Source organism: Ascaphus truei, chromosome 11 (genome assembly GCF_040206685.1).
Source record: "Ascaphus truei isolate aAscTru1 chromosome 11, aAscTru1.hap1, whole genome shotgun sequence".
Taxonomy (NCBI): domain Eukaryota; kingdom Metazoa; phylum Chordata; class Amphibia; order Anura; family Ascaphidae; genus Ascaphus; species Ascaphus truei.
Genome location: NC_134493.1, coordinates 54,064,362 through 54,092,107, shown reverse-complemented (window position 1 = coordinate 54,092,107; position 27,746 = coordinate 54,064,362). Strand labels below are relative to the sequence as shown.

At 49.7% G+C, this 27,746-nt stretch overlaps 1 protein-coding gene across 1 annotated transcript in view; it reads right to left on the bottom strand.

The window, feature by feature from the left end:
* DNAAF8 (dynein axonemal assembly factor 8) overlaps positions 1–27,746 on the bottom strand; it is a 60,678-nt gene that overhangs the window by 817 nt on the left and 32,115 nt on the right. The window contains exons 21-27 of the mRNA XM_075565099.1: positions 20,692–21,003; positions 19,487–19,549; positions 13,567–13,620; positions 12,945–13,114; positions 12,365–12,560; positions 6,573–6,667; positions 5,326–5,416 (exon numbers count right to left, since the gene is read on the bottom strand). Of these exons, the coding sequence (XP_075421214.1) occupies positions 5,326–5,416; positions 6,573–6,667; positions 12,365–12,560; positions 12,945–13,114; positions 13,567–13,620; positions 19,487–19,549; positions 20,692–21,003 (981 nt within the window). The remainder of the gene's footprint in view (positions 1–5,325; positions 5,417–6,572; positions 6,668–12,364; positions 12,561–12,944; positions 13,115–13,566; positions 13,621–19,486; positions 19,550–20,691; positions 21,004–27,746) is intronic.

Sequence of the window (27,746 nt, the reverse complement as noted above, 5' to 3'; positions counted from 1 at the left end):
GTTATTATATCGCTCTGCGTGTTATTATATCTCTCTGCCTGTTATTATATCGCTCTGCGTGTTATTATATCGCTCTGCGTGTTATTATATCGCTCTGTGTGTTATTACATCGCTCTGTGTGTTATTACATCGCTCTGCGTGTTATTACATCGCTCTGCGTGTTATTATATCGCTCTGCGTGTTATTATATCGCTCTGCGTGTTATTATATCGCTCTGCGTGTTATTATATCGCTCTGCGTGTTATTACATCGCTCTGCGTGTTATTATATCGCTCTGCGTGTTATTATATCGCTCTACGTGCTATTATATCGCTCTGCGTGTTATTATATCACTCTGCGTGTTATTACATCGCTCTGCCTGTTATTATATTGCTCTGTGTGTTATTATATCGCTCTACGTGTTATTATATCGCTCTGCGTGTTATTATATCGCTCTGCGTGTTATTATATCGCTCTGTGTGTTATTACATCGCTCTGTGTGTTATTACATCGCTCTGCGTGTTATTACATCGCTCTGCGTGTTATTATATCGCTCTGCGTGTTATTATATCGCTCTGCGTGTTATTATATCGCTCTGCGTGTTATTATATCGCTCTGCCTGTTATTATATCGCTGTGTGTTATTATATCGCTCTGCGTGTTATTACATCGCTCTGCGTGTTATTACATCGCTCTGCGTGTTATTATATTGCTCTGCGTGTTATTATATCGCTCTGCTTATTACATCGCTCTGCATGTTATTACATTGCTCTGCGTGTTATTATATCGCTCTGCGTGTTATTACATTGCTCTGCGTGTTATTATATCGCTCTGCGTGTTATTATATCACTGCGTGTTATTATATTGCCCTGCTTGTTATTATATTTCTCTGCGTGTTATTACATCGCTCTACGTGTTATTATATCGCTCTACGTGTTATTATATCGCTCTGCGTGTTATTATATCGCTCTGTGTTATTATATCGCTCTGCGTGCTATTATATCGCTCTGCGTGTTATTATATCGCTCTGTGTTATTATATCGCTCTGCGGGTTATTATATCGCCCTGCTTGTTATTATATCGCTCTGCGTGTTATTATATCGCTCTGCTTGTTATTATATCGCTCTGCGTGTTATTATATCGTGCTGCGTGTGATTTAACATGAAACCAGAAAAATACTAGACGTACGTGTCAACTTTAGAATTAAACATTTTTCAAGGTCAAAGTGGGACTAATCTTCAGGAGTTGGAAGCGTGTTTGTGTGTTGTACAAATCCCCTACATCTGTTTGTGTCTGTATACAGAAGCTGGCACAAGAGTGCGTCACAAGCGCGGCACACGTGCACGTATGTGTATGTGACTTGCATTTTCCATACACTCAGAGGATAAGCTGCTGAGGCTTTGTCACTCTCTGCTAATAATGTCACTGGCGTCGTCCCTACTCTGTACGGTTAACCCTCTCACAAAGCCTAGCAATTGCAGGGCCACAAACAAGAAGGTCGGGGCACTGTGAAGATGACAAAAACCCCAGCACGTCACACCCACTCACTCCCACCGCTGCACAAAACCCATTTGGGATTTGTAACGCAGTGGGCCCAGCAATTAGATCGTTCCTGACAAAGACTGGTGTTGAAATCTGTTCCCTAGGTAAAGTGCCTCCCCGTTTATCATCGTCATATCATTATTGGCCAAACAGCAAAGCTTAGAGAAGAAATTCACTTTGTGTCATGAAAAGTGATATTCCACTTCAAAACTAAGACACGGCCTTTTAAAAGGTGCTATCCCACATAGGCGGCCAGTTGAATCGCTTAAAAGCCTCTGAATGGGGAGGAGATTGTCATATAAGTGTGTTCTTTCCCCGTGTCCCACCTTGTCCTTATTAGAGACCTAATCAAGGGGAAGGGGGAGAGAGGGGGCTTTGCCTGTGCAAACTCTTGGTGCACACACGGTGACGACAGAAGGAATCAAACTTTCTCCCAAAACCCATCCATGAGATATCATTGGATGATGTGACTCTGGGGTTTTGTTTGCCTTCCTCTGGATCAATAAGTATAGATATATGATAAAATATCTGTTGTCTAAATTTAGCATAGGTTGAACTTGATGGACGGAAGTCTTTTTTCAACCTCATCTACTATGTAACTATGTATGTAACCCAGTTTACAAACTGGTTTACAATACTTACTGTACAGGTGTCAGATTTGGTAAATATACATCAATCACTAGATGAGACCCTTAAACATGTCACTGGAATTAGTTCATTGTGCTTCTAGGAGGGAGAAGGAGCGGCTCAGTGACTCTGATAGCAACGACACCGAGTCTGAATCAGGGGAGCCGGGTTCAATTCCCGGTGTCGGCTCCTTGTGACCTTGGGCAAGTCCCTTTATCTCCCTGTGCCTCAGGCACCAACAACATAGATTGTAAGCTCTGCGGGGCAGGGACTGTGTCTGTAACAATCTTATGTGCTGCGTCCCGCGCGCTATACTGTAATTGTAACGCGCTTTGTGTCTCATTGGGAGAAAAATGCTGTATAAAATAAAGTTAGGATTATTTTAATAAAGAACTTCCATCAATTACTTCTGAACACGACCTCTTGGCCACTTACACTGATTTTTCCTGTTTCTGCCAGATCCCATTAATTTAAATTGCAAGCTCTGTGGACTAGAGACTCAATTCTTTCTCCCCGTCAGCAAAGCATTCCAACCATAACTTACTGTGCTTTCAAACACACCCTATTACCCTCGTATATAGCACTGTCTCTGCAGGCCCCCTAACACACCACTTACATGACAAGAACCTAGGGGCAAACATTCCTCTCTTCCTAATATTTACCTGCATGTTTGGAGACTTTGGGCCTCATGCAGAGAGCAGCGCTATTTGAAATCTCGCCATTTTCCGGAGAAAATCGCGCTAAAAACAGCTGAAAATGGCGAGCTAGGGAAAACGCGCCATTTTTTTTTTCTATTTCAAAATCTCGCCGCGCGGCTGGCGAGAAACTACATCTCCCCAGTCTGAAAAGTATCCGAATTCAGAAAGGCGCGCTCGCCATCTAGCGGCTGTTTTTGGCGCGATTTTCGTCAATTTTCTCCTCCAACTAAAGTTGGCAAGAAGCAGGAGGTCGCCGGCTATAGGGAAAAAAAAAAATGCGCTTTTTTTTTCTCCCCCTTTCAGCTGCGCGCATCTCCTCATTTACAATTCTCCACATGCAGTAATGCTAAAAATAGCGGATTTCGCCCATTTCTGCATATGGAGACTAAAACTCTCCATTAAAGCTACTTTTTATTCCCCTCTCCAATTTTAAAAAGCGCTGCTCTCTGCATAGGCCCCTAAATCTCCGTAGTGAATGTTAATTCCCTGCTTACAGAACAGCTGGCGCGTTAATGCTCTGAGTATATAGATAGTACTAGAGATCTACTAGTATATGGCTAGTACTATAAACACTTGAAAATACTTCACTATCCAATTGCATCATTACAGGAATTACGGCAATGGCAACCGTTTTAAGCCGTTAACCGTTCGTCTCAAATTTCTTACAGGTCTTCAAGTTAAATCGTGCAGTTCCCCGCCGGTTACCAAGACATTAAACATTATTTTTCCGGGTAAAGAAAAAAAGGAACCGTCCGTGGTACATCTTCTGATGACGCTGCGGCTTTCTGTTGGCCGCAAACTTGACCGCGGCGGGGAGTTTGGCCAAGTGAGATTTCTCTGCAATCGACTGAGTACTGCGGCTCAGTCCCTGGAGAACTACTGTAGCTGGGGCGCCAACAGAGGGGTGGGGGAGAGTAGGGAAAAGAGTCCTGGGCCTGGTGGCGGAGGAGGGCCTGGCCGACCAATCCCAGCAATTGGGCACGTCCAACTGGATAAACAAGTTAAGCCTAACCCCTTCCTCTGCAGGGTCCGTGGTTGGCCGGCCTAACCCCTTCCTCTGCAGGGTCCGTGGTTGGCTGGCCTAACCCCTTCCTCTGCAGGGTCCGTGGTTGGCCGGCCTAACCCCTTCCTCTGCAGGGTCCGTGGTTGGCTGTCCTAACCGCTTCCTCTGCAGGGTCCGTGGTTGGCCGGCCTAACCCCTTCCTCTGCAGGCTCCGTGGTTGGCCGGCTATAACCCCATCCTCTGCAGGGTCCGTGGTTGGCCGGCCTAACCCCTTCCTCTGCAGGGTCCGTGGTTGGCCGACCTAACCCCTTCCTCTGCAGGGTCCGTGGTTGGCCGGGCTAACCCCTTAATCAGCAGGGTCCGTGGTTGGCCAGCCTAACCCCTTCCTCTGCAGGGTCCGTGGTTGGCCAGCCTAACCCCTTCCTTAGCAAGGTCCGTGGTTGGCCAGCCTAACCCCTTCCTCTGCAGGGTCCGTGGTTGGCTGGGCTAACTCCTTCCTCAGCAAGGTCCGTGGTTGGCTGGGCTAACTCCTTCCTCTGCAGGGTCCGTGGCTGGTTGGCTGGCCTAACCCCTTCCTCTGCAGGGTCCGTGGTTGGCCGGCCTAACCCCTTCCTCTGCAGGGTCCGTGGTTGGCCGGCCTAACCCCTTCCTCTGCAGGGTCCGTGGTTGGCTGGGTTAACTCCTTCCTCAACAGGGTCCGTGGTTGGCCGGCCTAACCCCTTCCTCTGCAGGGTCCGTGGTTGGCTGGCCTAACCCCTTCCTCTGCAGGGTCCGTGGTTAGCTGGGCTAACTCCTTCCTCTGCAGGGTCCGTGGTTAGCTGGGCTAACTCCTTCCTCTGCAGGGTCCGTGGTTGGCCAACCTAACCCCTTACTCTGCAGGGTCCGTGGTTGGCTGGCCTAACCCCTTCCTCTGCAGGGTCCGTGGTTGGCTGGCCTAATCCCTTCCTCTGCAGGGACCGTGATTGGCCGGCCTAGCCCCTTCCTCTGCAGGGTCTGTGGTTGGCTGGGCTAACCTCTTTCTCTGCAGGGTCCGTGGTTGGCTGGGCTAACTCCTTCCTCAGCAGGGTCCGTGGTTGGCCAGCCTAACCCCTTACTCTGCAGGGTCCGTGGTTGGCTGGCCTAACCCCTTCCTCTGCAGGGTCCGTGGTTGGCCGGCCATAACCCCTTTCTCTGCAGGGTCCGTGGTTGGTTGGCTGGCCTAACCCCTTCCTCTACAGGGTCCATGCTGAATGATGCGTACAACCCCACCGCTTGACAGGACGGTCCCCTGCCCTCATCCCTACAGTCCACCACCCGCCCGTACCCCAGTTTAACAACCTGAACCTCCACACCCACTCCGCTCAACAAACCGGAGGCCCAGGTCAAGACTGAAGTCCTGCGTCCCAGTCAGGGGCCTGGTCAATAGGTACAGATACAGTGACTTATATAAGAAGTTGGTGGTACGGGGAGTCCTGTTGGTTTGTGATGATGGTATTACCTAAGGTCAGTGCCGGCTGGCTGAGAAGGTTCCTCACCGTCCGGCGCTGTGATCTCCCGCTGAACAATGTGTCACAGGTCACTCTGGGGATCTGACAGATACAAAGTGGGGTCAGACACATTAATGACCTGTATGTCACTCCCGTTCTCCGCAGTTGTTCACACCGCGGTTGCTTAGGTCTTGTGAGGTCTTAAAAGCTCCTTAACAAGCTACGAGGGGGCAGAGGAGCTCAGTGGTAATGTCAGTGTCTACGGACCCCCGTTCCAATCCCACCGTCCACTCTACTTGTGACCTTGAGCAAATCACTTTATCTTCCTGTGTCTCAATCCCCAAAATTAGATTGCAAGCTCTACGGGGCAGGAATTACCTGCCCCTGCAAAAATTCTGTGTACAGTGCTGCATATCCCATCAAACAGAATATAAATAAACAGATCTGCATTGTTTGCAGCTATACATGGCTCTGCTTGATACATTGACATAAAGCAGCTGTGTGTTATACACAGATGTGTGCGACATAAGACGCAGATGTACACTGCTCTGCATTAGATTCAACTACACAAAGCTCTGCATTAATATAATCTCAAACAAGCCTCCGTATCAAACGATATGTCTGTACAGTTATAAGAGGCTTTGCCATATTGATTCAGACTTGCAATGAATCTCATACAGTATACATGCAGGTCTGCCTTATGTACAGGTATACACGGCTTTGCTGTAGACAAAGGTACCCATTGCAAATAAATGTACAAAGTGCAGAGTCTCCCATTTGTAAATAATTCACAAGGCAATGAGAGCAAACAAAAATATCAATATCGGCTTTGTTCCGTCTTCGTATCTTTTTCCATCTTCCAAGATGGAAGTAGCGTTGTGAACTCTTTGTAAAGCCGTGTTCTTCATCCAAAATCGCAGCCAGATTCACTGAGTCACAGTGTCCTGCTGTCTCATTACTGGCTTTGGAAAACATTGATCTCTGATGTCCAGACACTTTGGGGAATTCAATATGGCTGCCAGTCAGCAACTGTGATCTATGAGGTTTACAATGGCTGATTGGCACCCAGGCACCAAGCTACGCTGCCGCCATCTTGGAAAAAGGGAGACGGGGCAGTCACGGGTAACGGGTGCGTATGTTTTGAAGCATTGCATTGATAAACAAAAGAAAGGAGCCTCCTTGACGCCATTCGCTGATGAGAGATGCCGGCGACACAGAGGTAAGAGAGTTTGGGGGGGAGGGCTCAGATACATCCTACCTGTTCAGCCTCTAGTACAGGGGACGGGTCACAGAGGAGGCCTTCTGGGAAGAACTTCCTTATGTCCTGGATAGCAGCCTGGTAGGACGTGGAACCTGGAGGGGAGGACGAGAGGTGGAGATAACAGACGTGTGATAATAATATCTTTATTTATATAGTGGGGTGGCCAACTCCAGTCCTCAAGTGGCACAGGTTTTAAGGCTATCCCTGCTTCAGCACAGGTGGCTCAATCAGTCCCAGCATCAGCACAGGTGCTCAATCAGTCCCCGCTTCAGCACAGGTGGCTCAATCAGTCCCTGCTTCAGCACAGGTGGCTCAATCAGTCCCTGCTACGCTGAAGCAGGGATATTATTAAAAGCTGACCTGTTGGTGGCCTTTGACTACTGTAGTTGGCCACCCCATATATAGTGTTTTTCCCCCAATGGGAGTCAAAGCTCTTCACATATTGAAAGCAAACAGTCCCCCCCCCCCCACCAAAAGGGACACACTTACAGCTACAGTATACAAGAAACCAAACACAACTATAAACATATTGGATGAATAGAATATAGATGGGAATATCTGACAGAGGGAAACTGCGGGTATCCAGGAATATGCCGGAAATGGGTTTTATCCAGGGAGGAGGGGTGTAGGGTTACAATGATGCACGTTTCTGTCCAAGAGAAGGGAAAACACCCTGGCACATTAAACAGGATCTGATGTATATAGTTTGGAGCAATACTGGTATAACTGAGGTTTCTAAAGAATATTATGTGCCGTTTCAATCATAAAAATGTCATAAAAAACAATAATACAATGAAATGAATACAAAACATTGATATTATACAAAACAAAATAATGTAAACCTATACCTTGATTAAGCTTAATCAATTACCTGCAATTACAATAAACAGTTAATAATATAGAAATGTATACCATATAACAACTGTCAATACATAAACGGACAGGGCGAATTGGGAAATATGCACTAATGTTACATGAACAGATTCGTTCCCACATGTCCTGATCCTCAGTGAATTTCCTAGTCTGTGGGTGTTGGGCGCTGCGGCCCAAATATAAAAGCCACAGAATGAAGGCGCGTCTCTGCTTTGCAAACACTATGCTGGTGTATTGGGTAAGGTCAGGGAAGTGATGTTGTCGTATTGTGCCCTGTGGTATAACTGAAGGGTTGTAGTGATTTGCCTTCTTGGTGATGTTGTATATTTGTTGGTACTTGAGTGGTTTAAATAACTCACTCGGAGGTATATATGAACTTCCTCCCTTCAGGGTATATGCTTCCTTGTGTCGTTTCCTGGGGGAAGGTGTCTGTCTACGCTGTTTACATGTATGCTGTATGTGTGGGTTTGTGTACCGGCAAAAAAGGTTTCACAGTCTTACCCCAGGGCACTCTGGTCTGGGGTAAGACCGTGAAACCTTTTTTGCCGGGGTCACTTTATTTTTACAGCAGGGACCCCACGATTTCTGGGGTGGGGCTTAGCCTTTATTGTATAGCCTGGCTACACCCTTTCTTTCAAAACTAACACTGTCTCACATTTTAATCTGGTCTGTAACTGTTACATACGCCTATAATATATATTATCTGTAACTGTGCATGCAATGTCTTGTATATAATGTATCACCTGTTCACTTATGTAACTATGTATTTGTAACCATGTATTATTTGTCATTATAACTCTGTGCCCAGGACATACGTGAACACGAGAGGTAACTCTCACTGTATTACTGCCTGGTAACACATTTTATAAATAAATAAATAATTTTAGCATGTTGTTTTCCAGCTTTTGAGATCCTGATCTGGGATCGACTGGCCCCGAACGGGTTTTTCTCTGAGATGTCCAAGGCACCTAAACCAAAACGGGAACGAAGGAAGGCGAAACAAGAGGTCCATGTACCCCCCAGCTAGCATTAATCAATAGTTCAAAGGGGGAACAGAGGGTTAAGAGACGTCAGGTAGAGAGCTTATTGACCCTCAGGTAATTTTGGAAGGGAATATGCCAATGATCTCCAGTTACAAAATGGTTTTAGCCAAGTAGTAGAGGTTAATGGGGTCCTGGTAAAAGGTGCAGACAAGAATTCCTATCCCTATTTCATTATCAGAAATAATTTGTTATACCGTGTGTGCCAAAACGAGGGCCAAGAACTAGAGAAACTGTTGGTTCCCAGTTCTTATGCAAGGAACGTTCTGCAGTTAGCACACACTCACTGAGCAGCCATCTTGGGCCAGAGAAAACAAAGGAGAGAAATCTAAGACGGTTTTGCTGGCCGGCGGGCACGAAGCAGTGAAAAGGTACTGCGCCTTGTGTCCAGAATGTCAGTTGACAGACCTGAGACCCTATTTGAGGGCTCCATTAGTTCCCATGCCCATTACTGAAGTTCCGTTTGATCGGATTGCCATGAACATAGTGGGTCCGTTGGAGAAATCCACCAAAGGACATCAGTTGGATTATGCCACTCGTTACCTGGAGGCTGTTCCCTTATATAATACTTCCTCTTAAACCATAGGTAAGGAAATGGTCCAAGTATTTTCCCGACTCCTGATTCCAACGGAAATTTTAACAGATCAGGGCACCCCCTGTTATGCCCCAACTCATGAGAGCATTATGCCAGGACCTAAAAATAAAACCCTTACAACCTCAAACCGCAAATGGATGGTCTAGTAGAGAGGTTTAATAGAAGTTTTAAGATGATGTTGAAGAAGGTAATTAATAGAGATGGAAGAACTGGGACACTTTGTTACCTTTTCTGTTATTTGCCATTCAAGAGGTCCCACAGATATCTACCGGGTTCTCCCCTTCTGAACTCCTCCTATATGGGAAACGCCCAAGGGGGGTTCTAGATATTGCCAAAGAAGAGTGGGACGAACAGGCTGTTCAAGGGAAAAATATTCTCCAGTATGTCGAGGACTTAAAAGAACGCATTGCCCATGTGACTGCACTAGTCCGACAACACTTAGAAGACGCCCAGAGGGCCCAACAGAACCTTTACAAGAGGTAAGCAGCAGTCCGCAGCTTTCCACCAGGGCACCGAGTAATGGTACTTGTTCCCACAGTCAAAAGCAAGCAATTATCTCATTGGCAAGGGCCCGTGAATGATAAGATTACACAGCCAGATTGGAGGAAGGTAGAACAGATCTACGACATCATTTGTTAAACTCCTGGAGGGATAGAGCAGCAGGTACTGTATGACTTGGGTAGGTCAGCCATTGGGAAATGTGCAGACCCCCCAAGAGTTAGAATGTCACTACTGAGCAACAGGGAGAAGTCATTGAAACGATATACAGAAACCACAATGTATTTTCATGCATGCCTGGGCACAAAGGGATAGTGGCAAATTCCGCTAACCGGTCTGCAAAAGATAAAATGGCTTTTTCCACACCTGATGGCCTTTAGAGTACGCAGTCTTACCCTTTGGAGCTCCTGCAACCTTTCGAAGGTTAATGAATAAATTCATTTTTCCAAAGGATAGAGACAGTGTTAAAAACCTTTTTGGGATGTGGGTCTTAGAGCCAACCCTGCCCAGTAGTCAGTCGCGTTGGCAAATGTAAATGATCTTGGCTATGTTTTCGGTAGAGGGACTATAAACCCCCACTCAATAAGGTGGATGCAATTAAAAACTGTACCTGTCCCATAAGAAACAGGTTAGGAAGTTTTCAGGTACGGTCGGTTACTACAGGCGGTACCTTCCCCATTTTGCAACCTGAGCTGGACCCGTTTCTGACAGTAAAAGCAAGGGCACCCGACATGGAAACTGGAGAGGCCACGTTTCATTCCTGCGTACAGCGCTCTGTAGCCAGCCGGTTTTAGTGGCCCCTGATTTGTCAAAGGAATTTTTGCTACAAAGAGATGTCTCCTGAGTAGGTCTCGGAGCAGTCCTATCCCAGTTTGTAGGAGAACAGGAACACCCCGTCTTGTATCCGAGGTGCAAATTGTTACCCAGAGAACAAAGATATGCTACTGTAGAGAAGGAAGGTTTGGCAGTAAAATGGGCAACAGAGACCTTAAACTGCTACCTCTGAGGCAGGTCTTTCAGCCTCATTACAGACCCCGATCCCTTACAGTGAATGCATAGGAACAAAGAAAAGAACTCCAGGATCACGCAGTGCTTTCTACCCTTCCAGCCTTCAGATTTCCCAGCCTAGCATCGGGCAGGCATACTGCATGGTTATGCTGATGCACTCTTCAGGGTGCACAGTCTCTGCACGGCCCACTCCACAGGGAAAAGTTACGCTGGGGTGGGGGATATGTGAAGAAATCAGAGACTGTGTGCATGTTAGCAGAAGTTTGCAGTATGCTTTCTTTCCATTACAAGGGAGGTTAACTCATTTAGCTAAGAAAGCTACAGGTGCACCTGATTAACCCAGAATGACCTGCTTAAAAGTTAAGTGGTAACGTCTATGGGACTCTGGGGCAGCAGAGGAGAGCAGGCACATGCAGACAGCTTGCTGCTCACTTTGGACTGGATGAAATAGAGCTCTGTTCCCGGAGGTGAACGCGTATCATCTAAGCTAATTATATGCAAAAACAACAGCCGGACCACATCTCGTCAGCACAGGCGTAACATCACGCTGTTGTAGCATAATGTTGTGTGACTGTATCTTCTAATAACGTGATGTTAAGTATGTCTCCGTGTTACTACCATCCAGACCCTGAGCTAGGTCTTTAGCTCAAGTTGATGAGAGGAGAGGCAAATAACGCCGGGATATGGCATTATGTTGGTAAAATCATACCCCACTGTGGTGTTACACACATCCGGACACGTTACATTAAATTAGGTCCCCCTCCTCCCCCCCCGGTATTATGACCCATGGAAAAGGCAGCGGGATGGAATACTTCTATGTTACATTTATAGAGCACAGACGAGGAGGCAGGTAACAGGGAGCTCACGTATTATAATGCTGGGGAGAAACACAAGGAAACCATCAATAATTCAAAAAGCACTGAGTATTCTCCAAGGTTTTACAGTAAGTAGGAAAATTAAGCAGACAAAGTGGGATAATGGTTCCTATCCCATGGCTCATTAGGACTGTCCCTCCTCTGGCTTAGGAAATATTCAGCCCTTGAGACAGAGTAAAGATTAACCCGTTCTCTGCCAAAGGAGAACGTCAGGCATTGCAAAGCACATAGAAAGGTTATATAGACATTTTTCCATAATTGCTCCCTATAACTTCTTCCCTAACTGCTCCCTATAACCCCTCCCCCAACTGCTCCCTATAACCCCTCCCCCAACTGCTCCCTATAACCCCTCCCCCAACTGCTCCCTATAACCCCTCCCCTAACTGCTCCCTATAACTTCTCCCCTAACTGCTCCCTATAACCCCTCCCCTAACTGCTCCCTATAACCCCTCCCCCAACTGCTCCCTATAACCCCTCCCCTAACTGCTCCCTATAACTTCTCCCCTAACTGCTCCCTATAACCCCTCCCCAACTGTTCCTGTAACTCCTCCCCTAACTGCTCCAATAACCTCCCTATAACTCCTCCCCTAACTGCTCCTTGCAACTCATCTCCTAACTGCTCTATAAATCTTCCCCTAACTGCTCCTATACATCCTCCCTATAACTGCTCCTATAACTGCTCACTGAAGTAACTGGAGCAAAGTTGATTAATGCCCTTTGATTCACTGATGAAAATCTCATCAACATGGACCATTAACATCAACATCAATATATAATGCCCCTTTAGTACCCGTAATACATCTGTCTTCCTCACTACATTGGGCGAGCTCGCCATGACAATGGATTGGAGATGACACAGAGACACATACACGCGTGTGTATGCAGCTCATATTCACACACCGTACAGCCCGTTCTGCACGGCGCTGGTGCCGTACTGAGCTCTCCATAGGAACTGGTCCTGGTTTCTGCCCAGCTCCGGGTCCTCCGGCCCCAGCAGGTCCAGCAGCTTCAGCACCGCGTTGTGTCTTTGGAGGCAAAGCACGAGGCAGGGGCCCGATACCAGGTAGTCACCGTGAGCCTGGCTCAAGAGCATGTCCTGCGGATGGGGAAAGGTTTCATTACCAGCTGCCAATCAGAATGCTCAGGAACCTACTTATTCCCCATCAACAGGTGCCCTGTTACTCATGCCCCATTCTGATTGGCTGAGACCACCACCATTCTACTCTGCTCAAGCACTTTCTTATACTCCCTTCAATAGTGTCTAAGACACTCTGATTGGCTACAGCAGTTGTCATGGATACGGTGAACACGTCACTAACCTCATTTGTCTTAGGAGCCCACTTTACACAGGAAAGAAAGTAGCAATAATTCCAACGCTGCAGTGATTAGGCCGGCTATTTGTGTGTATATATATATATGTGTGTGTGTGCTGTCAGAGAAGGGGTTATTTTACAGGACCTGCCGGTTGGATGTCCCTCACCTGTTTGATTTCCGCAGGGAGGATCTGGAAGGCATCCTGAGGCGTCAGCGTTACCAGCTTCATTCCCACCGGGAGGAACCTCTGCAGGTCGGCCTTGCGCAGTATCTTTGCCAGGGGACGGCTCCAGGACCCCGGCTTGAGGAGGAGAACCGTGTACAGGAGGGGGGGACCTTGGAGAGAAAGGGTGAGAGAGAGTGAGAAATGGAGAGAAAGGGGGGAGCGAGAGGGAGAAAAATAGGAGAGAAAGAGGGAGATAGATAGAATGAGAGAGAGAGAGAAATGGAGAGAAAGGGGGGAGCAAGAGAGAGAGACAAATAGGAGAGAAAGATTGAGAGAGATAGAATGAGAGAGGCAGAGAGAGAATGAAAAAGATAAAGAGGGAAAGAGAGAGAGACGGAAAGCAACAGAGCTGGGTGTAATTGGCCAAATTTAATGCAACGATAGACCTCTGGGTATTCTATCTACACGTCTTCCACAGGTTCCCAAACATGTGGCATTCACCCAATTGTTCATTCTTCCAGTGTTTAACCTGCAGATAAGGATTCTGTGGAGACGACATCCCAGCATATTGAACATAGGCCTGTATGAGACAGGGGTAACGTCGGCGCCTTAGTCTCCTTACCTGACAGCATGTAACTGAATAAGGACTCTGTCTGCCCTCTGCGATCTTCTCCCCCTGCCAGAGACATACCAGAGGGACTGGTTAGCAGCTACTAAAGGCACGGGCGAGCTCACTTACACTATACAGCTCTTCAAGCCGCATTCCCAGTTCAGCTCCATTCAAATGGATGGGACCTAAACCTTTTCCAACACATAGCTTTTTACGTCAGAGAAGAACCACTTGTCCCATCGTGTCTGCCCATTCTCCTACCTGCTGTAAAACCTCAGACCCTAGCAGATCCTCGGCTCTCTTTCATATTTAGGATTTAGCCATGTGTCTATCCCACACATGTTTGAATTCCCTTATTGTATTATCCCATACCACTGTTGGAAGGCTATTCCACCAATCCACCACCCTTTCGGTGAAGAAGTACTCCCTAACATGTCCCCTCTTGTTCTAGATCCTCTCTTTCTTTGGAATATGCTTCTCTGCTGTACTTGGTTGAATCCCTTTATACATGTAAAAGTTTCTAATCATATCTCCCCTCTCTCCTCTAAGCTGTACATATTAATGTCCTGTAGTCTTTCCTGATAAGACTTATGCCGTCACTTTTACACCATTTTAGTAGCTCTTTTCCCCCCCCCGAAGACTTGGTCTCCAGAAATGAACACAGCACTCTAGGTAGAGGTCTCACCAATGATCTATAAAGTGGCATCACCCCCCTCTCTTTCTGCTGATTAAGACATACAGTAGAATAGCACGTGGAAGAAGGATCCACCATAAACAGAATAAGGACCATAATGTACATCAGGCCCGCCGACAGCCACGAGGCCACGTGGGGGGTGGCCGGGAGGGTTGGGATTCCCCCCCCCCTTCACAGCTAGGCAGCGTCTCCCTGGGTGGGCAGGTTGGAATCCCCCCCCCTTCAGAGGTTAGCGGCGGTGGCTCACCTTTGGTTAGTGATTTCCCCCGCACCCTCCCCCTTCCTTCAGAGTTCGGCAGCAGTGGGTCACTGAGGGGCAGGAGGGTTGATTCTCCCCCCCCCCAGTCGCAGGCGGGAGGGTTGCAGGGTCATCAACAGAAAGCATGGGGCCCAGGACAAATGAAAGGAGCAGGGCACCCCCTCCCCTCCCAACCCATAGCGCACCTACCAGGGAAAATAATTTTTTAGCGCACAACTTAAACGTAACTGTTTTCTTATTGTGGGTGACTGAGTGGGTGCGTGGGTGGGTGACTGAGTGGGTGCGCGGGTGGGTGACTGAGTGACTGGAAGGCAGGAGCAGGGGGGTGAAGGCAAGAGTGGGGGGGTGAAAGGCAAGAGTGGGGGGGTGAAAGGCAAGAGTGGGGGGGGGGTGAAAGGCAAGAGTGGGGGGGGGGTGAAAGGCAAGAGTGGGGGTGAAAGGCAAGAGTGGGGGGGGGTGAAGGCAAGAGTGGGGGGGGTGAAGGCAAGAGTGGGGGGGGTGAAGGCAAGAGTGGGGGGGGGGTGAAGGCAAGAGTGGGGGGGGGGGGTGAAGGCAAGAGTGGGGGGGGTGAAGGCAAGAGTGGGGAGGAGGCAAGAGTGGGTGGGGGAAGGCAAGAGTGGGGGGGGTGAAGGCAAGAGTGGGGGGGGTGAAGGCAAGAGTGGGGGGGGGGGAGGCAAGAGTGGGGGGGGGGTGAAGGCAAGAGTGGGGGGGGTGAAGGCAAGAGTGGGGGGGTGAAGGCAAGAGTGGGGGGGTGAAGGCAAGAGTGGGGGGGGGTGAAGGCAAGAGTGGGGGGGGGTGAAGGCAAGAGTGGGGGGGTGAAGGCAAGGGTGGGAGGGGGGTGGTGAAAGGCAAGAGCGGGGGGGGTGAAAGGCAAGAGCGGGGGGGGGAAAGGCAAGAGCAGGGGGGGGAAAGGCAAGAGTGGGGGGGGAAAGGCAAGAGCGGGGGGGAAGGCAAGAGCGGGGGGGGAAAGGCAAGAGCGGGGGGGGAGAAGGCAAGAGCGGGGGGGGGGGAGAAGGCAAGAGCGGGGTGTGGGTGAAAGGCAGGAGCGGGGGGGGGGGTGAAAGGCAGGAGGGGGGGTGAAAGGCAGGAGGGGGGGTGAAAGGCAAGAGGGGGGGTGAAAGGCAGGAAGGGGGGTGAAAGGAAAGAGGGGGGTGTGAAAGGCAAGAGGGGGTGTGAAAGGCAGGAGCAGGGTGAAAGGCAGGAGCGGGGGGGTGAAAGGCAGGAGCGGGGGGGTGAAAGGCAGGAGCGGGGGGGGTGAAAGGCAGGAGCGGGGGGGGGTGAAAGGCAGGAGCGGGGGGGGGTGAAAGGCAGGAGCGGGGGGGTGAAAGGCAGGAGCGGGAGGGGTGAAAGGCAGGAGCGGGGGGGGGTGAAAGGCAGGAGCGGGGGGGGGTGAAAGGCAGGAGCGGGGGGGGTGAAAGGCAGGAGCGGGGGGGGGGGTGAAAGGCTGGAGCGGGGGGGTGAAAGGCTGGAGCGGGAGGGGGGTGAAAGGCAGGAGCGGGGGGGGGGGGGGTGAAAGGCAGAAGCAGGGGGGTGAAAGGCAGAAGCGGGGGGGGTGAAACGCAGGAGCGGGGGGGGTGAAAGGCAGGAGCGGGGGGGGGTGAAAGGCAGGAGCGGGGGGGGGTGAAAGGCTGGAGCGGGGGGGGTGAAAGGCTGGAGCGGGAGGGGGGTGATAGGCAGGAGCGGGGGGGTGAAAGGCAGAAGCGGGGGGGGGGTGAAGGCAAGAGTGGGGGGGGGGGGTGAAGGCAAGAGTGGGGGGGGTGAAGGCAAGAGTGGGGAGGAGGCAAGAGTGGGTGGGGGAAGGCAAGAGTGGGGGGGGTGAAGGCAAGAGTGGGGGGGGTGAAGGCAAGAGTGGGGGGGGGGGAGGCAAGAGTGGGGGGGGGGTGAAGGCAAGAGTGGGGGGGGTGAAGGCAAGAGTGGGGGGGTGAAGGCAAGAGTGGGGGGGTGAAGGCAAGAGTGGGGGGGGGTGAAGGCAAGAGTGGGGGGGGGTGAAGGCAAGAGTGGGGGGGTGAAGGCAAGGGTGGGAGGGGGGTGGTGAAAGGCAAGAGCGGGGGGGGTGAAAGGCAAGAGCGGGGGGGGGAAAGGCAAGAGCAGGGGGGGGAAAGGCAAGAGTGGGGGGGGAAAGGCAAGAGCGGGGGGGAAGGCAAGAGCGGGGGGGGAAAGGCAAGAGCGGGGGGGGAGAAGGCAAGAGCGGGGGGGGGGGAGAAGGCAAGAGCGGGGTGTGGGTGAAAGGCAGGAGCGGGGGGGGGGTGAAAGGCAGGAGGGGGGGTGAAAGGCAGGAGGGGGGGTGAAAGGCAAGAGGGGGGGTGAAAGGCAGGAAGGGGGGTGAAAGGAAAGAGGGGGGTGTGAAAGGCAAGAGGGGGTGTGAAAGGCAGGAGCAGGGTGAAAGGCAGGAGCGGGGGGGTGAAAGGCAGGAGCGGGGGGGTGAAAGGCAGGAGCGGGGGGGGTGAAAGGCAGGAGCGGGGGGGGGTGAAAGGCAGGAGCGGGGGGGGGTGAAAGGCAGGAGCGGGGGGGTGAAAGGCAGGAGCGGGAGGGGTGAAAGGCAGGAGCGGGGGGGGGTGAAAGGCAGGAGCGGGGGGGGGTGAAAGGCAGGAGCGGGGGGGGTGAAAGGCAGGAGCGGGGGGGGGGGGTGAAAGGCTGGAGCGGGGGGGTGAAAGGCTGGAGCGGGAGGGGGGTGAAAGGCAGGAGCGGGGGGGGGGGGGGGTGAAAGGCAGAAGCAGGGGGGTGAAAGGCAGAAGCGGGGGGGGTGAAACGCAGGAGCGGGGGGGGTGAAAGGCAGGAGCGGGGGGGGGTGAAAGGCAGGAGCGGGGGGGGGTGAAAGGCTGGAGCGGGGGGGGTGAAAGGCTGGAGCGGGAGGGGGGTGATAGGCAGGAGCGGGGGGGTGAAAGGCAGAAGCGGGGGGGGTGAAAGGCAGGAGCGGGGGGGGGGTGAAAGGCAGGAGCGGGGGGGGGGAGGGAAGGCAGGAGCGGGGGGGGGGAGGGAAGGCAGGAGCGGGTGGGCGTGCGTGCTAGGGGCAGCGGGAGAGAGGCGACGGCCTAGAGTGTGCGGCAGGGAGAGAGGCGACGGCCGGAAGTGTATGCGGGCGGAAATGCGACTGCTTGGAGTGGTGGTGTGAGGGGCCGGTGGCGGTGTATGTGAGGCGGCGGTGAGAGGGGCTGATGGTGCGGTTCGAGGGGGGGGTGGTAATGCGGGTGTGAGGGACTGATCCGGCGGGGTTGCGGATGGAGGTTGTGGCCCCGGTGTGGCTGGTGGGTTTCAGCGGCAGATGGCGGGCCGGGTGTGAGGTGCGGCTGGGAGGGTTGCAGGGGCGCTCGGTGCGGAGGAGAATCTGCGGCTGCACTGCGCTCAGAGGGGCACGCGGTGTAGCCGTGGAGGGCCGGACACACGGGGGGGGCGAGGTACACCGGCCAATGAGAGCCGTTGGGGGGTGGGACACAGGGGGGGGGGTGAGCCAATGAGAGCCGTGGGAGGGCGGCGGCCCACGGACCGACGGACCAATCAGATTGCCCCTAGACACAGGGAACACAGGGACATACAATGGTTTAAAAAAATAAAAATATATATATATATATATATATCACTATCGTCGTTCTTGATGATTATATTAAAATGTTATTATTTTTCTTGGTTCAGATAGAGTAATATTGCTTTGCTCAATCATGTGACATTACCTGAGGGCTTCACACCACATCCCAGTCATGTGTAGGGATATTTATATCCCGTCTCAATAACATCACACACTAGTTTTGACAATGGAGTGCAGCTGAGAGGGGATCTGTGTGACTTTATCACGCCAGGGTGATTTTCTATTTAGAAATGGGGTAGGAAATGAATCCAGCGTGATTTTCTATTGAACCTTTTATACATGTAAAAGTTCCTAATCATATCTCCCCTCTCTCCTCTAAGCTGTATATATTAATGTCCTGCAGTCTTTCCTGATAAGACTTATGCTGTAACGTTTACACCATTTTAGTAGCTCTTTTTTTGCACAATCTTCCCCCGGAGACTTGGTCTCCAGAAATGAACACAGCACTCTAGGTAGAGGTCTCACCAATGATCTATAAAGTGGCATCACCCCCTCTCTTTCTGCTGATTAAGACATACAGTAGAATAGCACGTGGAAGAAGGATCCACCGTAAACAGAATAAGGACCATAATGTACATCAGGCCCGCCGACAGCCTCTACGAGGCCCAAGACATTGTGCTTACCTGGGCCCCCGTATTGTTGAGCCAGTGGGGGTTAGCGGGTTGGGTGCCGAGGTATTGTTGAGTATTGAGTGGGTGGGGGAGGTATTGTTGAGCAGGCAAGGGGGAGTTAACTGATACCTAAGGGATGGGAGGCCCAGTTGGGCGGTGCAGGAAGGCCCAGCTGGGGGCGGCGAAAAAGGGCCAACCTGGCGGTCGATCACGGAAGTTGGGCCAAATTCCGGTATCAGCCAGGGAGCACTCCGCATTCCCCAAGCCCCGGACAGTTATCTCAGGTTCCCCTCCCCCCCACCGGCGACCAGTGATGTGCACAAGATCATATGATGTGGAGCTCCATAGTCCCAGGGTTTCTACACCTCCTCCTGTTTCTCAGGCATAAAGCAAACCAGAGCAATATTAATTCTAATACGGTCACTTCATAAAGTCTCCCATTTCGTCTCCCATAACGTCTTCTAGGACCAAAGGGAAGTAGCGGCAGTGACATGCTTAGGGCTAAATCCACTAAGCTCTGTTAAATCCGGGCTCACAACGTGACGTTACCTAATACAGCCACGGCTGTTATTTTCCGTGAGGTTAACGCGTATCCAAAAAGCTAAATGTATTCAGAACAACGGCCATTCTACCTCTCCTTAGCCTGGACTTATCGTCACCTTATTGTAACGCAACGTCGCGTCATCCGCCAATAACCTACACGTTAAGTACGATGACAGGGATATATTTTATTGCAATGCGTCGCTGGTTTGTTACATTCTTTACACTCCCCCCCCCATACTCACCTGCGGCCCTGCAGCTAGTTGCAGGTGGGGGGAGGTATTTCAGCCCTGAGCGGCTTTCAGGATCTAAAGGACAAAATAAAAGAAGGATTTTATTTGCAGGGTCGGGGCTTGAAACGTGGAACCAGCTGTCATAAACCCCCCCGTCACCCAACTGGTAACCTAACTCCTGCATTGTTCTCGCACTGGTAATTCCTAGAGTGGCTTAGAAAACTTTACAAAACGCCTAACTGAACTGCGGTGCATTATATGTGAGTATAGAGGGTACATGCACTTGTGGGTTAGGCACTGGCCTATGAAGTGGGTGATCCTGGCTTGAGGGCAAAAAATGAATTTGGTGTGAATGTGACTTTGGTCAAGTTCTTTAATCTTGCTATTGGATACCAATATTAGATTGCTAGCTCGTCAAGGCACATATTCATCGTTCCTAAATAAACGGGCAGTACCATGTAAGAGTGACGAGGGTATGTATTGAGGGTCACAAAGGGGTAGTATGATGTTATCTTGACACAAAGGTTGCCAGTTTCATGTTGCATCCCTCAGCGTCCGTATATGAATGTTCTCTGCCCCAGCTGTGCCCGGCTTGGAGTCAATTTGGGATCCAGGAGGAGTTATAGGAGCAGTTAGGGGAGGAGTTATAGGAGCAGTTAGGGGAGGAGTTATAGGAGCAGTTAGGGGAGGAGTTATAGGGAGCGGTTAGGGGAGGAGTTATAGGGAGCGGTTATAGGAGCAGTTAGGGGAGGAGTCATAGGGAGGTTGTAGGAGCAGTTATAGGTCAGTTAGGGGAGGAGTTATAGGTCAGTTAGGGGAGGAGTTCAAGGGGCAGTTATAGGAGCAGTTAGGGGAGGAGTTATAGGGGCAGTTCGGGGAGGAGTTATAGGGGCAGTTAGGGGAGGAGTTATAGGGGCAGTTAGGGGAGGAGTTATAGGGGCAGTTAGGGGAGGAGTTATAGGGGCAGTTAGGGGAGGAGTTATAGGAGCAGCTAGGGGAGGAGTTATATGAGCAGTTAGGGGAGGAGTTATAGGAGCAGTTAGGGGAGGAGTTGTAGGAGCGGTTATAGGATCAGTCAGTAGTATATATTTGGAAATGTTCAATAAAAAGAGTTATTATATCGAAGATGAAAGGAACCAACCACCTAACGTGCCTTACTGCCCATGCTGTAATATGAGCTGAGAGCGCACTAGTGTGACATGCGGGAGCCCGCTTACCGGAAATCAGGTCCCTGTCTGTGAAGATCAGGGCCGCCTGCCGGAAGGCGATTTCGGGAGAGGCAGACATGATGAGCTGGGGTTGTCCCCTGCCTGCAGCGGGCACCATGGCTCTGATGGCATGTGCCAGGGCAGTGAAGGCATGGGTGCGACGCAGTGCGCACAGCAGGGCCGGGCTGGATGTCAGCTGCTCCACGCTCCCCTGCCAGGGCCGGTCCCCCACCTCGTACGGTGTAATCTCTTTGGCTAGCAGTCGGCTCAGGCTGGGAAGCCACTTTAGGCCCAGGATTTCAAAGGCCTGGCACCCGGATCCTGTTGGGAAGACAGAAGGTTTAAGGTTGCTTGGCAACATACTGTATATTGCCATGGCAACAGAGTGAAGACACTGGGCGGGTCATTCTTCTGGTCCATTTGCTACCCGATAATTATTGCCTGCCATCGTTAGAGGAAAACTTTGAGATGGGAGATTTGACCAAAAATTGGTGTGACCTCTTGGATTGAAAGAGCCCCCAGTGAGGCCCCAGGCTCTCTCTGCCCATTAAGGAGTGTGAGGTGAGGAAGCCCAGGGCAAATACACAGACTCTCGAAGCCTCCACTGTAATTGGGAAGAAAGAGGAGGAACATTTGTTGCCGTCTGTAATCCAGATACACTCGAAATAAATATATGATCAGGTGTGGACACTTGCTAGCTCCAATGGGTCAGAGTGTCCGGGTCCCTACACCCCTTCTACTGCTTCATTATAGTTACCACCATCTTGACCTTGACATACACCAGTGATTCTTAACAAGGTGTGTGAGGTGTCTCCAAGGGGTCCCCCCCCAATAATCTGTAATGGGGGATCCCAGGCAGTATACAGCGGGTTCCTGAGCCCGTGTAGGGACTGCGCACTTAGTAAGGCCCCAAACTGCACCTTAGGCTAGGTTCATGGTACCTGCTGCAGCGCGCACAATGGCGGTCGCTGCAGGGACAAGAACCGCCCCTCGATGGGGCCACTAGCTCCCATATCCGCCGCGCGGCCAGTTTTTCCTGAAGACAGTCAAAAGTACTGGCAACGAGCGCGGTGGCCACGCCCCCCGGCGATTCAGCCAATGAGGGCGAACCTGCCGGGTGATGTCATGGCAGCGCCCCCCGCCACGCCCCCCATCTTTCCCCCTGCAGCTCACCGCAGACCGGGCATCACGGCTGCACACGCTGTAAAACTGGCAGGCACGCGTGCAGCCCGACACAGGGGGGTATAGCTTTCACATCAAGTGTGGGGGGTACAGCGGTCACATCAGGAGCTTCCAAAGTCACTCCCCACAATGCTTTGCATCCACAGCAGCAAGGTGTTTTGGGACGTGACTTTGGAAGCTCCGCAGAGTGACAGCTACTGTATACCCCCTATGCTACCTGCACACACTGAGGCGCAGTTTGGGCCCTTATTAAAGCAGCAGTCCAAGCTGACGTTTTTTCCCCCTTTAATACGTGCATCAATACAATCTACGCAATGATAAGGAATTAGCTAAGCTGCCGATCGATCTGTTCTCCTGTGATAGATCGGCGAAGATTCAGCTCGGGGGTTTACTAAATGGCTGTCAGTGCAGCAGAAGAGGACCAAAGATGCAAAGTTCTGTGGGGAAGATCATGTGACCAGGCAGTCACTAGAAACAATTGGTGCACTGATAGAGAGAGGGCGCGGCTCAAAAATGGGTGTGCCAGACCCTGTCTCAGAAGAGGATGGGGATGTGACATTGTAAATGGTTGCTATAGAAACAAAAAAGGCTTGTTACATTATACTACATTAAAAATGTAATTCAGAGTTGTTTTAAAAAACAAACAGGATATTGCTTGGTCTGCAGCTTTAAGCGGGAGACTCCCCCTACGAGCTCAGGAAACGATCCTTCCTGGGATCGGTCACACTGTCCGTTAGTGATATTCTGATGAGTCGGCCAGAAGATTGATTAATTATGGGTTCATGGGACTAATATTTTGTAGTGGGGGGAGCACAGTGTAACAAAGGTTGGTAACCGCTGGAGGATAAACTCAGAGAATCAATATAGTGATGTCATAACTAAGCGTAACCAGGAGTCAGACAGGTTTATATACCAAGATCCATTACTTGGGACAGCTTCTCTTGTATTTTTTTATTTTTTACTATTGATAATTAGAACTTTCTTGATATATTAAACACAAAGTTATTATCGGACAAGAAAACATTCAGAATAAAGTGTTTCTGAATTAGCAAGCGGACTTTGGAGGAACAGTCCCGTGTATTGTAGCAGGAAGACTAAAATAAACTGAAAAAAAGAAAGAGAGGGAGAGAGAGAAAGAGAGAGGGAGAGAGAGAAAGAGAGAGGGAGAGAGAGAAAGAGAGAGGGAGAGAGAGAAAGAGAGAGGGAGAGAAAGAGAGAGGGAGAGAGAGGGAGAGAGAGAAAGAGAGAGGGAGAGAGAGAAAGAGAGAGGGCGAGAGAGAAAGAGAGAGGGAGAGAGAGAAAGAGAGAGGGAGAGAGAGAGAAAGAAAGAGGGTGAGAGAGAGAAAAGGTGTTAGTAAGGGATCCCGATATTGAAACTAAGACAACTGATATACAGAATGTAGACTGTGAGACCCAGGAGAGGAGCCTCCTGATGAACATCGAACTCTGCCTCTGGGTGACAGGAATCACAGAGATGGGGGTGAGGGGGGAGTTTGATATTAAGGTCTGAGAGTCACTAGGGATGCAGCAAAGGACATCTTGAGTCTGTAAGTAAGTATCTGGGGCATCCCCCACAGCTGCTGCATTATAACAGCTCTAATGTCAGGGGAGCCTCCAAAGGGCCGAGCGTCATTATATACAGATGTGTAGGTCTGCACTATATTGTACGGCTCTCCAGTGGGAAAGACATGCCTGTTATTGTAAGGTCTGTGCAAATCAGACCCCCCCCCCTCGCCCCCAACCTTCACTTGAGACCTAACTCTGGAACAACTTCATGCCCTAGGGCAGGGGTGCTCAACTCCAGTCCTCAATACCCCAAGGTCAAGCCCTCAAGGTCAAAGACTGAGCTTCTGATTGAGCCAGCTGTGCTGAAGCAGAGATGGATTGAGCTACCTGTGCTGAAGCAGGGATATCCTGAAAACCTGACCGGTGGGGGGGGGGGGGGTGGCTTTAGGATTGGAGTTGAGCTCCCCTACCCTAGAGCAGAGCATTGCTCCACCAACTCTTCTAAAAACTTGAAGAACACAGCTTTACTAACCTCCTTCTTTCCAGGGACCTGCAGAGCATCTCTCCTGTAATATGCACAGTATGTCTCTGCTAACTATCCTTACATAAGACCTGCAGAACATCTCTCCTGTAATATGCACAGTATGTCTCTGCTAACTATCCCTTACATAAGACCTGCAGAACAGCTCTCCTGTAACATGCACAGTATGTCTCTGCTAACTATCCCTTACATAAGACCTGCAGAACATCTCTCCTGTAACATGCACAGTATGTCTCTGCTAACTATCCCTTACATAAGACCTGCAGAACATCTCTCCTGTAACATGCACAGTATGTCTCTGCTAACTATCCTTACATAAGACCTGCAGAACATCTCTCCTGTAACATGCACAGTATGTCTCTGCTAACTATCCCTTACATAAGACCTGCAGAACATCTCTCCTGTAACATGCAGAGTATGTCTCTGCTAACTATGTCTTACATAAGACCTGCAGAACATCTCTCCTGTAACATGCACAGTATGTCTCTGCTAACTATGTCTTACATAAGACCTGCAGAACATCTCTCCTGTAACATGCACAGTATGTCTCTGCTAACTATCCCTTACATAAGACCTGCAGAGCATCTCTCCTGTAACATGCACTGTATGTCTCTGCTAACTATCCTTACATAAGACCTGCAGAACATCTCTCCTGTAACATGCACAGTATGTCTCTGCTAACTATCCCTTACATAAGACCTGCAGAACATCTCTCCTGTAACATGCACAGTATGTCTCTGCTAACTATCCCTTACATAAGACCTGCAGAACATCTCTCCTGTAACATGCACAGTATGTCTCTGCTAACTATCCCTTACATAAGACCTGCAGAACATCTCTCCTGTAACATGCACAGTATGTCTCTGCTAACTATCCCTTACATAAGACCTGCAGAACATCTCTCCTGTAACATGCACAGTATGTCTCTGCTACAGTAACTATCCTTACATAAGACCTGCAGAACATCTCTCCTGTAACATGCACAGTATGTCTCTGATAACTATCCTTACATAAGACCTGCAGAACATCTCTCCTGTAACATGCACAGTATGTCTCTGCTAACTATCCCTTACATAAGACGCGCAGAACATCTCTCCTGTAACATGCACAGTATGTCTCTGCTAACTATCCCTTACATAAGACCTGCAGAACATCTCTCCTGTAACATGCACAGTATGTCTCTGCTAACTATCCCTTACATAAGACCTGCAGAACATTTCTCCTGTAACATGCACAGTATGTCTCTGCTAACTAACCCTTACATAAGACCTGCAGAACATCTCTCCTGTAACATGCACAATATGTCTCTGCTAACTATCCTTACATAAGACCTGCAGAACATCTCTCCTGTAACATGCACAGTATGTCTCTGCTAACTATCCCTTACATAAGACGTGCAGAGCATCTCTCCTGTAACATGTACAGTATGTCTCTGCTAACTATCCCTTACATAAGACCTGCAGAACATCTCTCCTGTAACATGCACAGTATGTCTCTGCTAACTATCCCTTACATAAGACCTGCAGAACATCTCTCCTGTAACATGCACAGTATGTCTCTGCTAACTATCCTTACATAAGACCTGCAGAACATCTCTCCTGTAACATGCACAGTATGTCTCTGCTAACTATCCCTTACATAAGACGTGCAGAACACCAACCCAATAATATATTACTTTCCGGAGAACTGAAGACCATCGTACAACTGGCCCGGCTCTTTTAGTTCTCCTGGGTGAGCAGTCAGCAAGTGGACAGATGATCACTCTTTCGTTGAATGTTTTTCCGGATACTTCTTTAGGTTACTTGTGCTAGAACTAGACCTTAATGAAAGATGGTTAACAAAATGGTGCCATTCTGACCTACATGGAGGTATGATCCATGTGCCTTCAGGACTAAAGCCTACATCTTATTTCAAGATGTGTAGAACGCCAGTGCATCAAAATAAACGACTCCTTTGAACATTTAAGTGTCTGCAATAGCCTAGGACAACTCCCAATAAGCTGTAGTGTACAATAAAGATACCCTAATAGGGTTTAGGGGACTAGTACTGAATGCCACAGGCACCAATAAATAATAGTACAACCACTGTCCCATACACTGAGAATTAAGGGTATGGCAACCCACAAATATAACTCAATCCTTGAATTCCAGGATCCAGGGAAGTATTCCACAGCGTGCAGTCCACCAAGGTAAGGAGCAGGAACAGGTAGAAAAAAGGCAGTGCGCTGCCTAGAAAAACAGGAGGAGGCTTTCTCACCTTGAGAAAGGGCATAGAGCCCGAAACGCGTAGGTGGATACCTGCTGTAGCCATGGGGGGGGCTTGTGTCTGATCTTTTAATGAAATAAATGCCTTTTTTTGCTTCCGTGAGCCTCCTCCTGTTTTTCTAGGCAGTGCACTGCCTTTTTTCTACTTGTTCCTACATCTTATTTCTACCCATGTCCAGGGCTGCCACCACTCCGAGTTTGATCCGGAGACTACGGGTTTCGGTCAAATATCTCTGGGCTACGGGTTTACCTGGAAAATCTCCGGGTGGCGGCGGCAGCGGCATCTCCCGTCAACATGGCCGAGCGATGGCAAATGGCGCATCCCGTGAAGCGTCGGCACCGTAAGGCACCCCCGTTGTTATGGCAACTTGACGCCATGATGTCACATTGTCACGGCAACACGCCCCATTTGATGTCACGGAGCCATGCTGACAGGACCTTGCAGGGGGAGGTGATGCCGGGAGATAGTATGAGAAATCAATATATTAATAAGATAAATAAATGTAAAAAAAAATGTTTTCCAAAAAGTCTCCAGGTTGGCCTTCAATAGAAGGTGGCAACCCTGCCAATGTCTAGTAAGGAGTTGCCTTAATATGCTACAGAAACTGCTTACAGATGAGTGGGAAGATTTGGTTAAAGGTAGAATCACCAAAAGTAGGCCTTTTCTGAGAAAGTTCAATAAACAGGAACAACTGGTCATAACGGAGTTAACCTCCAATGAGGAATTTTAAATTAAAAAAGGCGGACAAGGAGGGCTGTCATCTTGAATAAGACGACTTTAGGGAGGCCGTGCGCCAGCTCTGTGGTACAGACATATTAAAGATGGATCCGGCAGCTCAATTTCAAACACAACTTTTCCCCGTTTAAGAGGAAGGGCTGTTACCCAATGTTCCTTCAAATTCGGAATTGAAGTATATTTATTAGAGTTTTTCCGGCTACCCCTATTTTATATTACCTAAAGTCCATAGAATGCTGGTTAAACCACCATTAAGGCCCATGTCTCTACCTTTCTACACACTTATTGATCACCATTTAGGGTTACAGGCGGTTGAACATTTTTTTTTAGATACAGTACTTAGCTTTTCTTTTTCAGTATTGACACATAATTATTTCCTATTTGATGGACGTTTCTCTCTCCAAACAAGTGGGACTGGTATGGGCACCCGCTATGCGCTGTCCTACGCCTAACTTTGTATGGGGTGGTGGGAGCTGTCCCGTGTGTTTGGGGATAGGAAGCTATAGTATTATGGGAACATAGTGCGTGCTTGTTTTTAAAAGATATATAGATGATGTTTTTATCATATGAAAGGGGACGATGTGCGTTGGTTTCAATATTTTTTCATGTGCATACAAAATAATGGAATGAATCTAACAAGTTCTTCTCTTCATCATATTGAGTATATTGACCTCATTTTGTTTATCGGTTTGGAGGACTGATCCACTCTGTGTTTAGGAAACCTGACTCAGGCAACATGTAACGTAGGACAGACAGCAGGACTCCCCCATTGGCTCCGTAAATGTCCCACTGATCCCTCCTGTGCTGCATCAATGGCCCGGGAAACCCCCATTTT